The sequence below is a fragment of the Pristiophorus japonicus genome, chromosome 1 (assembly GCF_044704955.1).
Source record: "Pristiophorus japonicus isolate sPriJap1 chromosome 1, sPriJap1.hap1, whole genome shotgun sequence".
In the NCBI taxonomy this organism is placed as follows: Eukaryota; Metazoa; Chordata; class Chondrichthyes; family Pristiophoridae; genus Pristiophorus; species Pristiophorus japonicus.
The window spans coordinates 281280535-281294789 of record NC_091977.1 but is presented as its reverse complement, the minus strand read 5'-3'; the positions used below and the strand labels follow the sequence as shown (position 1 = coordinate 281294789).

At 42.8% G+C, this 14255-nt stretch overlaps 1 protein-coding gene across 1 annotated transcript in view; it reads left to right on the top strand.

Moving 5' to 3' along the window:
* timm21 (translocase of inner mitochondrial membrane 21) overlaps positions 1–12099 on the top strand; it is a 33091-nt gene extending 20992 nt beyond the window's left edge. Inside the window, exons 4-6 of the mRNA XM_070872489.1 lie at positions 3151–3224; positions 10065–10167; positions 11653–12099. Coding sequence (XP_070728590.1) covers positions 3151–3224; positions 10065–10167; positions 11653–11745 — 270 coding nt within the window. The 3' untranslated portion in view covers positions 11746–12099. The remainder of the gene's footprint in view (positions 1–3150; positions 3225–10064; positions 10168–11652) is intronic.
* Positions 12100–14255: the final 2156 nt, after the last annotated feature.

Below are 14255 nucleotides of genomic sequence, written 5' to 3'. Positions count from 1 at the left end.
AACCTGTTCCCACAGAGCAGCAAAGAGGATTTTCGAAGTCTCTGCAATACTAGCTTAGCACCTTGAAGAAAGGAATTATCATAGAATCATAGAAAGGGTACAGCACGGAAGAAGGCTATTCAGCCCATCGAGACCGTGCCGGCTCTCTACGAGTATTTCAGCTGGTCCCACTCACCCGCCCTTACCCCGTAGCCCTGCAAAAATTTTTATTTGAGGTGCTTATCCACCTCCGTTTTGAAAGCTGTGTTTGAGTATGCCTCCACCAGCATTTCAGGCAGTACATTCTATATGACCATAATAAATAGGAGCAGGAGTAGGCCATTTGGCCCCTCGGGCCTGTTCCGCCATTCAATAAGATCATGGCTGATCTGATCTTGGCCTCAACTCCACTTTCCTGTCTGTTCCCCATAACCCTTGACTCCCCTATAGTTCAAGAATCTGTCTATCTCCACCTTAAATATATTCAATGACCCAGCCTCCACAGCTCTTTGGTGCAGAGAATTCCACAGATTTACGACCCTCTGAGAAAAGAAATTCCTCCTCATCTCCATTTTAAATGGGCGACCCCTTATTCTAAAACTATGCCTCTCGTTTTAGATTCTCCCACGAGGGGAAACATCCTCTCAACATCTACCCTGTTGAGCCCCCTCAGAATCTTATGTTTCAATAAGATCATCTCTCATTCTTCTATACTCCAATGAGTATAGGCTCAACCTTTCCTCATAAGACAACCACTTCATCTCAAGAATCAACCTAGTGAACATTCTTTGAAATGCTTCCAGTGCAACGTACTGAATCTGGAACTCTGAAACCCGGAATTGTCCGAAAAATGGGCATTTTGCGCATAGCTGATGGAGTCGACCAGAATACATAATTATTGTCTGAAAACTCATAATCTGGCATGGATTCAGTCGAGGATTCTGAATTTCAGACAAGAAAATCAAGTCTGAAATCCAGAATCCTTAACTGATTCTGTGCCGGATTTTGGGTTTTGCCAGATTTCAGACCTTGCTGCTGAAAACCCAGCATGGATTCGGTCGAGGATTCCGGATTTCAGGTTGATTTTCTTGACTGAAATCCGGAAAAGCCCAAAAACCGGAACGAATTGGGTCCCAAGGATTTCGGATGTTGTACCTGTATATCCCTCCTTAAATAAGGAGACCAAAACTGGATGCAGTACATCAGGTGTGGCCTCGCCAATACCCTGTACAGTTTTGGCAAGACTTCCCTACTTTTATACTCCATCCCCATGCAATAAAGGCCAACATTCTATTTGCCTTCCTAATTACTTGCTGTACCTGCATACTAACTTTCTGTGTTTCATGTGCGAGGACACCCAGATCTCTTTGTACTGCAGCATTCTGTCCATTTAAATAATAATTTGCTTTTCTATTGTTTCTGCCAAAGTGGATAACCTCACATTTTCCCACATTAGACTCCATCTGACAAATTTTTGCCCAATCACTTAGCTTATCTATATCCCTTTGCAGACTCTTTGTTTCCTCCTCAGAACTTGCTTTCCCACCTATCTTTGTATCGTCAGCAAATTTGGCTACATTACACTCATTCCCTTCATCCAAGTCATTAATATAGAATTAAATAGTTGACGCCCCAGCACCGATCCCTAACATCCCAGATCCTAACCCTTGCTGTGTTTTAAAAAAAAAAAAAAGTTTTTTCATGTGTTGACTTTGGTTCTTTTGTCAATCACCTTAAATCTGTGTCCTCTGGTTCTCTATTTGACCAGAATTGAGTGCAGCAGTTGTTAGATAGGCTTTTCCCTGTTCGCCTTTAACCAGCTAAATGTTCAAACTGTATTTTCATCAGTTCTTCCCTTCTTTGGCCTTCAAATTCTCTCTCTCCCTGTCACAACTTTACTTTTCTCAATTTATCAATGCTGTACACAATGTCATTGGTCTTCTAAACCTCCTCTCTTGTCTGAGCTCAAAATACAGTATAGTAGGTGTTCTTCCTTCTCACCGCATCCTCGATGGGTTATTTAGTGTCATCATATTTCTGATTCTAATTCATTCTTTCGCAGGACTTCAAGGTGGAGAAAAAGAACAGAAGAGAATAAAAGGACACATGTTTACTACTTAACCAGTCTCACAATGGAAGAGAATGAACCAAACCACATTAATTAAAATGGTATTTCTTATTGAATTTAATATTGCCATGGGATTTGAACTCTCAACCTCTAGGTTGCTAGTCCAATATCATAACCACTAGGCCACTATTAATTAAAATAATGCCCAATTTTTTCTTTTAATAATGAAAACTTGTGCCACAATATATCAGACACATTCCATCCCAAGTACACAGCACACAGTGGGGTCCTGAAGTTACCCCTATTATGTACAAACACGTAACACATTTGATTGAAATTCCTCTCTCTGCTATTTTAACAGTGACGCTAACCCATTTAAAATAACTGGGTTAATGCCTCCGCTATATAGTGGAGAGAAAATTCTACAGAATGCATTAGGGTCATCGACCCGAAACATTAACTCTGCTTTCTCTCCACAGATGCTGCCTGACCTCCTGAGATTTCCAGCATTTTCTGTTTTTATTCCAGATTCCAGCATCCGCAGTATTTTGCTTTTGCATTAATTGTTTTGTACACTTGTCCAATTTCAGGGCCCCGAGTAAACCCTCACTGCTGCCTGCCTCCCCTGTGGTACCGAGCTCATCAATAATTGCATGACCAGTCACATTCCGATGTGCTGTAAACCTGTTTGAATGTGCATGCTCACATTTGCTGAAGAGATAATATTTACTTGAGTAAGACAAGCTGTGTTGCTGGTGGAGGAGCTGGCATATGTTGCTCTACTATATATCTGCTAAAATAATTACAGAGCTATATTAGAAGTGTATGTGCCTGCTTAGTGTGCCTCCTCTGCCTATACAATGTACAAGTATCCGTATATACAGCACGCATTCTTTATGGAAGCAAATTCCTGCTAAATCCATGTTGCTGCTTAGTGTTAGTTTGTTCCTTTGCTAAGTGATGGATTAGCATATAAAAGCCAGGTTATAACACACTTTATTTGCACTGAATATGGAACAGAGTTTGTAATTACACCACTGTAAAGTCTTGTAACATTGGTTATAATCTAAATATTTAGATTTAAAAACAACTTGTGTTCACAGATAATTGGAGCATTGGGAGAACCTATAAAAGGTTATGGAGAAACATCACGACGGGGTAGAAGACGACATGTCAGGTAAATTAAAGAATAGATATATACTAAGATTGTTATGGGCCTCGGGTAGTGTTTAACAAATTAAGGAATGTCAATAAAGAAGGCATTTGTTTTTTAAGTAATTTTTCTGGTAGTTGGAAGATAGTTTTTGCTTCCACTTCAACAACAACTTGTATTTATATAGCGCCTTTAATGTAGTAAAAAGTCCCAAGGCGCTTCACAGGAGTGTTACTAAACAAAAATTGACACACAGCCATAAAAGGACTTAATAGGGAAATTACCATAAGCTTGGTTAAAGAAGTAGGTTTTAAGGAGTGTCTTGAAGGAGGAAAGAGAGGCGGAGCGGTTCAAGCCGTGAGTTCCAGAGCTTGGGGCCAAGGCAACAGAAGGCACGGCCACCAATGATGGAGTGATTAAAATTGGAGATATGCAAGAGGCTAGAATTGGAGGAGTGCAGATATAGCGGGTGGGAAAGATGGTTGTGGGGCTGGAGGAAATTGCAGAGATAGGGAGGGGCGAGGCCATGGAGGGATTTGACAACAAAGATGAGAATTTTAAAAATCAAGATGTTGCTCCACCAGGAACTAATGTAGGTCAGTGAACATGGGTGATGGGTGAACAGAACTTGGTGTGAGTTAGGGCTCGGACAGCAGAGTTTTGGGTGAATTTAAGGTTATGGAGGGTGGAAGCTGGGTGACTGGCCAGGAGTGCGTTGGATTAGTCAAGTCTAGAGGTAATTGGATGAGGGTTTCAGCAGCAGATGAGCTGAGGTGGGGCAGAGTCGAGCAATGTTACCTCCGCAAACTCTGCAATAAGGAGCTCCTGGCTGATATATTTGACTTCCAATCTACTACCCCCGAACACCTATAGAATATAGATTTACTGTCATCCTCTGTGCTGAGCTCTTTATCTTAAATCATGCCTCGATAAAGTGGAGAAGCCAGGGGTTTCTGCAGGAGGAGTGAGGAAATATTGGAGGGAGAGTCACCTTGGATGGATGGCTTTAGGACATCTTGGGGGTAATTTTAACTCTTACTGAAAGTGCAAATTGGGTAATATGGAATCATAGAAACATAGAAAATAGGTGCAGGAGTAGACCATTCGGCCCTTCTAGCCTGCACCGCCATTCAATGAGTTCATGGCTGAACATGCAACTTCAGTACCCCCTTCCTGCTTTCTCACCATACCCCTTGATCCCCCTAGTAGTAAGGACAACATCTAACTCCTTTTTGAATATATTTAGTGAATTGGCCTCAACAACTTTCTGTGGTAGAGAATTCCACAGGTTCACCACTCTCTGGGTGAAGAAATTCCTCCTCATCTCGGTCCTAAATGGCTTACCCCTTATCCTTAGACTGTGTCCCCTGGTTCTGGCCTTCCCCAACATTGGGAACATTCTTCCTGCATCTAACCTGTCTAACCCCGTCAGAATTTTAAACGTTTCTATGAGGTCCCCTCTCATTCTTCTGAACTCCAGTGAATACAAGCCCAGTTGATCCAGTCTTTCTTGATATGTCAGTCCCGCCATCCCGGGAATCAGTCTGGTGAACCTTCGCTGCACTCCCTCAATAGCAAGAATGTCCTTCCTCAAGTTAGGGGACCAAAACTGTACACAATACTCCAGGTGTGGCCTCACCAAGGCCCTGTACAACTGTAGCAACACCTCCTTGCCCCTGTACTCAAATCCCCTCGCTATGAAGGCCAACATGCCATTTGCTTTCTTAACCGCCTGCTGTACCTGCATGCCAACCTTCAATGACTGATGTACCATGACACCCAGGTCTCTTTGCACCTCCCCTTTTCCTAATCTGTCACCATTCAGATAATAGTCTGTCTCTCTGTTTTTCCCACCAAAGTGGATAACCTCACATTTATCCACATTATACTTCATCTGCCATGCATTTGCCCACTCACCTAACCTATCCAAGTCGCTCTGCAGCCTCATAGCATCCTCCTCGCAGCTCACACTGCCACCCAACTTAGTGTCATCCGCAAATTTGGAGATACTACATTTAATCCCCTCGTCTAAATCATTAATGTACAATGTAAACAGCTGGGGCCCCAGCACAGAACCTTGCGGTACCCCACTAGTCACTGCCTGCCATTCTGAAAAGTCCCCATTTGCTCCTACTCTTTGCTTCCTGTCTGACAACCAGTTCTCAATCCATGTCAGCACACTACCCCCAATCCCATGTGCTTTAACTTTGCACATTAATCTCTTGTGTGGGACCTTGTCGAAAGCCTTCTGAAAGTCCAAATATACCACGTCAACTGGTTCTCCCTTGTCCACTCTACTGGAAACATCCTCAAAAAATTCCAGAAGATTTGTCAAGCATGATTTCCCTTTCACAAATCCATACTGACTTGGACCTATCATATCACCTCTTTCCAAATGCACTGCTATGACATCCTTAATAATCGATTCCATCATTTTACCCACTACCGATGTCAGGCTGACCGGTCTATAATTCGCTGTTATCTCTCTCCCTCCTTTTTTTAAAAGTGGGGTTACATTGGCTACCCTCCACTCCATAGGAACTGATCCAGAGTCAATGGAATGTTGGAAAATGACTGTCAATGCATCCACTATTTCCAAGGCCACCTCCTTAAGTACTCTGGGATGCAGTCCATCAGGCCCTGGGGATTTATCGGCCTTCAATCCCATCAATTTCCCCAACACAATTTCCCGACTAATAAGGATTTCCCTCAGTTCCTCCTCCTTACTAGACCTCCGACCCCTTTTATATCCGGAAGGTTGTTTGTGTCCTCCTTAGTGAATACCGAACCAAAGTACTTGTTCAATTGGTCCGCCATTTCTTTGTTCCCCGTTATGACTTCCCCTGATTCTGACTGCAGGGGACCTACGTTTGTCTTTACTAACCTTTTTCTCTTTACATATCTATGGAAACTTTTGCAATCCGTCTTAATGTTCCCTGCAAGCTTCTTCTCGTACTCTATTTTCCCTGCCCTAATCAAACCCTTTGTCCTCCTCTGCTGAGTTCTAAATTTTTCCCAGTCCCCGGGTTCGCTGCTATTTCTGGCCAATTTGTATGCCACTTCCTTGGCTTTAATACTGTCCCTGATTTCCCTTGATAGCCATGGTTGAGCCACCTTCCCTTTTTTATTTTTACGCCAGACAGGAATGTACAATTGTTGTAATTCATCCATGCGGTCTCTAAATGTCTGCCATTGCCCATCCACAGTCAACCCCTTCAGTATCATTCGCCAATCTATCCTAGCCAATTCACGCCTCATACCTTCAAAGTTACCCTTTTTTAAGTTCTGGACCATGGTCTCTGAATTAACTGTTTCATTCTCCATCGGTGACCATTCTACATCCCTCCTGATTTTCCATTGATATTAATAGAAAGGAAAATCAGGAGAGATGTATAACATGCAGCCGATCTGATATCACCCAGTTTGCACTATCACTACTGGTTAAAATTACCCCCATCTGTCTATGGCTTCAGTATCATTGGTGAAATTCTATGAATACAACCCTCCGAGATCTCAGCGTTCCTCCAATTCTGACCTCCATGTGCATCCACAATTTCTTTTGCCCCACCATCAGTGGCCGTGCCTTCAGCTGCCTGAGCCCTAAGCTCTGGAATTCCCTCCCTAAACCTCTCCGCCTATCTACCTCTCTTCCTTTTAAGTCACTCCTTAAAACCTCCCTCTTTGACCAAGCCTTTGATCACCTGTCCTAATATTTCCTTTATGTGGGTCATTGACATTTTAATCTGATAACGTCCCTTTGAAGCACGTTATAGGTGCTATATAAATGAAAGTTATTGTAGAACCGGTCACAAACCGTCTTGGTTCAGCAGTGTTGTTTGGTGTGAGGACACTTGAGCAAGATTCAGAAGTCTTAATCTCAAAACAAAGGGCATTTTGCAATGGTACCATTTTAATTCTAGTTTTCAGTTAACGAGAGGCAAAACCTATATGCCTTCATGTGCTGTGGATCGAGTGTGCACTGAAAGCTGTCCCTTTACAGTGTCCGCTTTGGCTCAGTGGGTAGCACAGTTGCTTCCGAGTCAGAAAGTTGTGGGTTCAAGTCCCAATCAAGGGATGTCGGCGCAACAATCTAGGCTGACACTCCAGTGCACGGCTGAGGAAGTGCTGCACTGTCGGAGGCGCCGTCTTTCGGGTGAGACGTACAACTGAGGCCCCGTGTGCTCTCTCAGGTGGGTGTAAAAGATCCTATGGCACTATTTCAAAGAAGAACAGAGGAATTATCCCTGGCGTCCTGGCCAATATTTCTCTCTGAATCAACAAATCTGAAATGGATTAGCTGGTCGTCATCACATTACTGTTTGTGGGAGCTTGTTGTGTGCAAATTGGCTGCTGCTTTTCTTACATTATAACAATGACTACACTCCATTGTAAAATTACATAATTGGCTGTAAAGCGCTTTGAGACGTCCGGTGGTCGTGTATTTAAAAACAAAATAAAAGGAAGCAATTTTCAACTGCTGGCTGGCAGTTGGAGATTGGGATGAGGCACCTCATCCTCCTCATTAATGCCAAGACCACATGATGAAGGAATTGAGTGTAATATCTCCAAGATTGCAGATGACACTAAACTGGATGGCAGTGTGAGCTGTGAGGAGGACGCTAAGAGGCTGCAGGGTGACTTGGACAGGTTAGGTGAGTGGACAAATGCATGGTAGATGCAGTATAATGTGGATAAATGTGAGGTTCTCCACTTTGGTGGCAAAAACATGAAGGCAGAATATTATCTGAATGGCGGCAGATTAGGAAAAGGGGAGGTGCAACGAGACCTGGGTGTCATGGTACATCAGTCATTGAAAGTTGGCATACAGGTACAGCAGGCGGTGAAGAAGGCAAATGGCATATTGGTCTTCATAGCTAGGGGATTTGAGTATAGGAGCAGGGAGATCTTACTGCAGTTGTACAGGTCCTTGGTGAGGCCTCACCTGGAATATTGTTTAGTTTTGGTCTCCTAATCTGAGGAAGGACATTCTTGCTATTGAGGGAGTGCCGCGAAGGTTCACCAGACTGATTCCCGGGATGGCAGGACTGACATATGAGGGGAGACTGGATCAACTGGGCCTGTATTCACTGGAGTTTAGAAGGATGAGAGGGGATCTCATAGAAACATATAAAATTCTAACGGGACTGGACAGGTTCGATGCACAAAGAATGTTCCCGATATTGGGGATGTCCAGAACCAGGGGACACAGTTTAAGGATAAGGGGTAAGCCATTTAGGACTGAGATGAGGAGAAACCTCTTCAGTTGGAGAGTTGTTAACCTGTGGAATTCCCTACCGCAGAGAGTTGTTGATGCCAGTCCATTCGATATATTCAAGAGGGAATTAGATATGGCCGTTACGGCTAAAGCGATTAAGGGGTATGGAGAGAAAGCAGAAAAGGGGTACTGAGGTGAATGATCAGCCATGATCTTATTGAATGGTGATGCAGGCTCGAAGGGCCGAATGGCCTACTCCTGCACCTATATTCTATGTTTCTATGATGCCTGTAAATGGCCGAGAACGTGCCCGCCTGCTTCCTGTGGAAGGTTGCTTGAACATGCAAATCGGGACCCTACGCCGGTTGTCGGACCCCGACGGCAACTTGGAGATGCAAACAGGCGGGGTGTGGTCCATGCATGTTTGTACCAGACATTAACCAACAACAACATCAACTTGTGTTTATATAACACCTTTAAAGTAGTGAAATGAGCAGTCTAACCAGTAGTCCTTAAAGAGTGTACTAGTGACCGCTCAGGAAATGTATATTGTTGTGGGCTCCAGTGGAGCAGGAGTGGTCCTCCGGGGCTTACAAAAATAATTCCTGCCCGCTGTCCCCGCAGGCCCGACTTGTGGGCCGGCTTAGCATGGGAACCAGCCAATGTCTGGCTTTCCCACAACTGGCAGCAGCAGTTGAGGATGGTTCAGTCATAATTTTCTCATTCTCCTGCTCCTCCTACAACGTACCATTTTAAGCCACAAACTGGATGCCACTTAATCACTATTTCCTAGTTTACCGCAATCTGATCTCTCTTGTAATAGTGATGGCAACCAGGCTTTGGCTGTTCATCTAGATTTCTTAGTTTAAAAAAAAATACTATCCTCTGGAGAAGTATGTTACTTCCGCATTTTATTGCATGAGCACAGGGGACATTGTTTATGGTGACTGTTGTAGGGGTTGGCTTAATTGTTATTTCAGAAGCTAATCCTTCAATTTGACTTCATTTCAAATTAGTTCCTGGGACAATTTTTGTTTGGAGCATGTCCTAGAACGAGAGTGGGCCAGATTATTTGTTTCGCTGAAGTGTTTGAGTATAAGATTCCTTATGAAAGTATCTGTTCATCTTTTCAGCCTTTTCTTCAGTGGGTAGCCCTATGATGATGATGGAGCACACTTGTCTCTGAGTCAGAAGGTTGTGGGTTCAAGTCCCACTCTCGGGACTTGAGAACATAATCTCGGCTGACACTTCAGAGTAATATTGAGGGACATCTGCATTGTCGGAGGTGCCGTCTTTCGGATGAGACGTTAAACCGATGCCCCGTCTACCTGCTTGGGTGGATGTAGAAAAATCCCATGGCACAACTTTAAAGAGAAGCAGGGGCGTTCTCCTGGTATTCTGGCCAACACCACCAAAAAAAAAGACTCATTCATCTCATGGCTGTTTATGGTATCTTGCTGTGTGCAAATTAGCTTCTTTGATTGTCGACAAAACAACAGTGACAACACTTGAAAAGTAATTCATTGGTGGCAAAGTATTTTGGGGCATCTTGAGGATATGAAAGATGCTATCTAAATGCGCATTTGTTCTTTTATTCCTTATATCCTTACTTCAATCTTGAGATGTAATCTTGCATTCCTGTCTTTCAGCCACATTGAATACATGAAGGATGGTGTGAAGCACATGCAACTCAAATTTTACATTGAGGGCTCTGAGCCCATAAAAGGAACAGTGCATTTGGATGCAAAAGAGGTTATTTTTTTGCTGCTGTTTGTTCTATTGTTTTATAGAACTTCATTTCATTTTTGGTCTCCAAGTTTTTTTCTTTAAAAATGCTTTGTTTCCCCCCCCCCCCCCTCCCCCCATCCCAAGATACAAATTTTTAAAAATGCTGGCAACAGCTTGATGCTGGGTTTTGAAGCAGCAATGGTGAGTGTCACAGAACAGTTAGAAGCTGTGCTAGTGCCCCTACTCTGCACAGTTTCTGATCTGAGGTGCCTGGAGCCGAGGTAGAAGGAGGGGACTATGCTCACTGGAGGCTGTGATGTCTCCTGAGGAGGCAAGGCCGGAGAACACTGGGTGGGGCATTCCAGGCTTAAGTGGTAACTCAGCGACCAGTCATTAGCAGAGCTCTGGGAGAAGGTTGGTGGCAGAAACATGAATCAATGCAGACTGAAGAACGGGGATTTAGAAGCTTTCTTAAAAAAAAATGACTTTAAAAAAAAATAAAAAAATTTGTAATCACATTTTTGAAAATGTTTAGTCCACTTGCGTCTGTTAAATTATAGATTCCAACTGCAAACTGGAATTGAGAAGAAGTGGATAATAACATTGTCATTTGTAATGAGCAAAGGTAAAAATTTAAAAAGTGGATTTGGAATAAAATGCCCACAGGATTATCATTCCTTTTAAAATCTACAGCTTCTTAAAAACCTTAACTCTCGAATGTAGGGGGCTCTTTTCTTTGAAACACCGTGAGAAGATTGAACGCTTATAGCTCTCAAATGTCTCAGTGATGTTGTCTATCTGTAACGGTAGCATAGTGGTTATGTTACTGCACTAGTAATCCAGAGGTCTGGACTAATATTCCGAAGACGGGAATTCAAATTCCATCATGGTAGCTGTGGGAATTTAAATTTACTTAATTAAATAAATCTGGAATAAAAAGCTAGCATCAGTGATCGTGACCACGAAACAACTGGATTGTCGTTAAAAACCCATCTGGCTCACTGATGCCCTATAGGGAAGGAAATTTGCTGTCCTTACCCGGTCTGGCCTATATGTGACTCCAGACCCACAGCAATGTGGTTGACTCTTAACTGACCTCTGAAATGGCCTAGCAAGCCACTCAGTTGTAACAAACTGCTACAAGAAACAATAATAAGAATAAATCGCAGGTGGCTCACCACCATCTTCTCCAGGGCAATTAGGGATGGGCAATAAATGCTGGCCTTGCCAGCGACACCCACATCTCGGGAACAAATTTTTAAAAAAGGAACAAGCCAGCAAACCTATTTTAATAACGCGTTCAGCTTGCGATTGAACAGAATGTTTCACTTTTAAAGTGAATTTTCAGTTAATTTCCATATTGACAGAAAAAGAATCAAAACCATTCCAAAAAGGCATCAAACACAGACTACAGAGCCATTTGGTTTTCTGCTCCTCATTACTATAGATGAGAGAAGACAAAATGCACGTTAATTATAAAACAAATCTGTCTTGTTTTCTTTATTGCAGAACCCTGAAAGTGGAAGGTATGACTTTCGGTATATATTTGTGGACTTTGACACCTATCCTAAAAGGATCATTATTGTTGAAGACAACCGGTAAAGGAGCCGAATGTGTTCTTTCCCATGCGCTAATACGAAACCAGAGATTTCTTCATACTTTTTTGTAGATCGAATAAATCATGTAAATGAGTATGATTTGGATAATTACTCAAGCTTTTCAGGTACTGTCATCCCAATTTATTCATGTAGTGGGGGCCAGACTCAGGGTCTGAAATACAATTTCTGTAAATGATACTGGCTTTTTATACAGTCTATTGATTAATGTGCTCTCTCTATCTTAAATCATGGAGTTTAGCCTGTTGTGTTGAACAGATAATGTCAAGTTTACGGACTAAGTCTTTTTTTGAACAAACAGACTTGAACAATTATGTTGTGCAAATTGTAACAGTTATAAATAAAACACTTGTGTTAATTTGTTGTAATTTCCTACCTCCTTTCTCTTTGTTAGGCCTGCCCAAGATATGCACCATACACTGAGCAAACACACAAGCAACCTGATTTTAGGCCTCTGCCAATGCTACTGTTGAGCAGGATGCTAGGAGCTGAATCCCTTCTTCCCTCCTTCCTCCTATGTTCTTCCTTCCCTTCCTCCCTGTGGTGAAGCAGCTGATCTCTGCTCAGCATCCACCCCTCCAAATATGTTGAAGATCAGAATCCCAATGGGGAATTGTGGGCACTCTCCCAGTTCCTACCATTTAGTGACATGACTTGTACGACCACCGGACCTCAAAAACGCTTTACAGCCAATGAAGTACTATTTGAAGTGTAGTCACTGTTATAATGTGGGAAACGCGGCAACCAATTTGCGCACAGCAAGCTCACACAAACACCAATGTGATAATGACCAGATAATCTGTTTTTGTTCTGATTGGGGGATAAATATTAGCTAGGACACCAGGGAGAACTCCCCCTATGCACATACTCATTTAAAGATGAACCAGGCTTTTTGAGAAATCTGAAATCATGAAGGAGTTGAAAGCCCTTGCCCAGTGGTCTTCAACTGATCACCAGCGTTTAACTGGCGAGAATACATTGCGCTTTGGGCATGAGACCATGGAGCATCTGGCCTTCTCAAGGCCTTAAGCACCCTTGAGCGGGTGGTTGGTGCCAAGCAGAGGTAGCTGCCACTGATGCACCCTTATAGGTGCCAGTGGTCTGCCCCAGCTATGCAAATGACCCTGTCCCTAGAATTTAGGATGGAGTCTCCACTCTGGCCGAGAGCAGGGAGCACGAAAGGATCGTCTTCGCAGCACTTTAGCCCGTGCGATTGGGCCCTATAATCTCTGCAATGGAAATGGATCGTGCTATTAATAGAATTTTTAAAGATTTTAATTAGCTTTTTTGATCAAATTAATGAACAGAGGAAACTGTAGCCCACTATCCCACCTGCTGATAGTTTTTATTAAAGAACTTTTATAGATGCCTCACACAAAATGGTAGAAGATTTCATTTGCATTTGCTGGTGAGGGAAGGCTGATTGAAATGTATGGAATGGGTATCATTTTAAACCTCTAATAACTTGGGGAAAAGTGAAATACAGATCAGCTGAGCCCTTTCTGATTTGACTATAGCAGGTAAAAGAAGTGGCAAAGGAAAAAAGTTGTATTTATACAGTGCCTTTCGCGACCTCAGGTTGTCCTAAAGCGCTTTACAGCCAATGAAGTACTTTTAAAAGTGTAGTCACTGTTCTAGTTTAGGAAACAACAGCAGCCAAAGCTGCACACAGCAAAGTCCCATAAACAACAATGAGATACATGACCAGATAATCTGTTTGTGATGTTGGTTGAAGGATACATATTGGCCAGGACACCAGGAGAATTCTCTGCTCTTCTTTGAATAATGCCATAGGCTTTTATCTCCACCCAAGAAGGCAGATGGGGCCTCGGTTTAACGTCTCATCCGAAAGACTGCACTTCTGACAGTGCAGCACTCCCTCAGTGCATCGAGGTAGTAACCTAGGTTACGTGGTCAAATCTCTAGAGTGAGACTTAGGACCCACAACCTTCTGACTCAGCCAAAAGGTGGCACCTTCCAATCGAGCAGCACTCTCTCTACTGCACTGCACAATTCTGCACAATCCATATCAATGATTTGGATGAGGGGACCAAATGTAATATATCCAAGTTTGCTGATGATAGAAGGCTAGGTGGGAATGTAAGTTGTGAAGAGGATGCAACAAGCTTCAAAGGGATATAGACAGGCTAATTAAGTGGGCAATAACATGGCAAATGGAATATAATGTAGAGAAATGTGAAGTTATCCACTTTGGTAGAAAAAATAGAAAAGCAGAGTATTCTTTAAATGGTGAGAGATTGAGAAATGTTGCTGGTCAGCGGGACCTGGGTGTTCCTTGTACACAAATCACAAAGTTAACATGTAGGTACAGGGAGCAATTAAGAAAGCAATGGCCTTTATTACAAGAGGATTTGAGTATAAGAGTAAAGATGTCTTACTGCAATTATATAGGGCCTTGGTGAGACCACACCTGGAGTATTATGTACAGTTTTCAACTCCTTACTTGAGGAAAGATATACTTGCCATAGAGGGAGT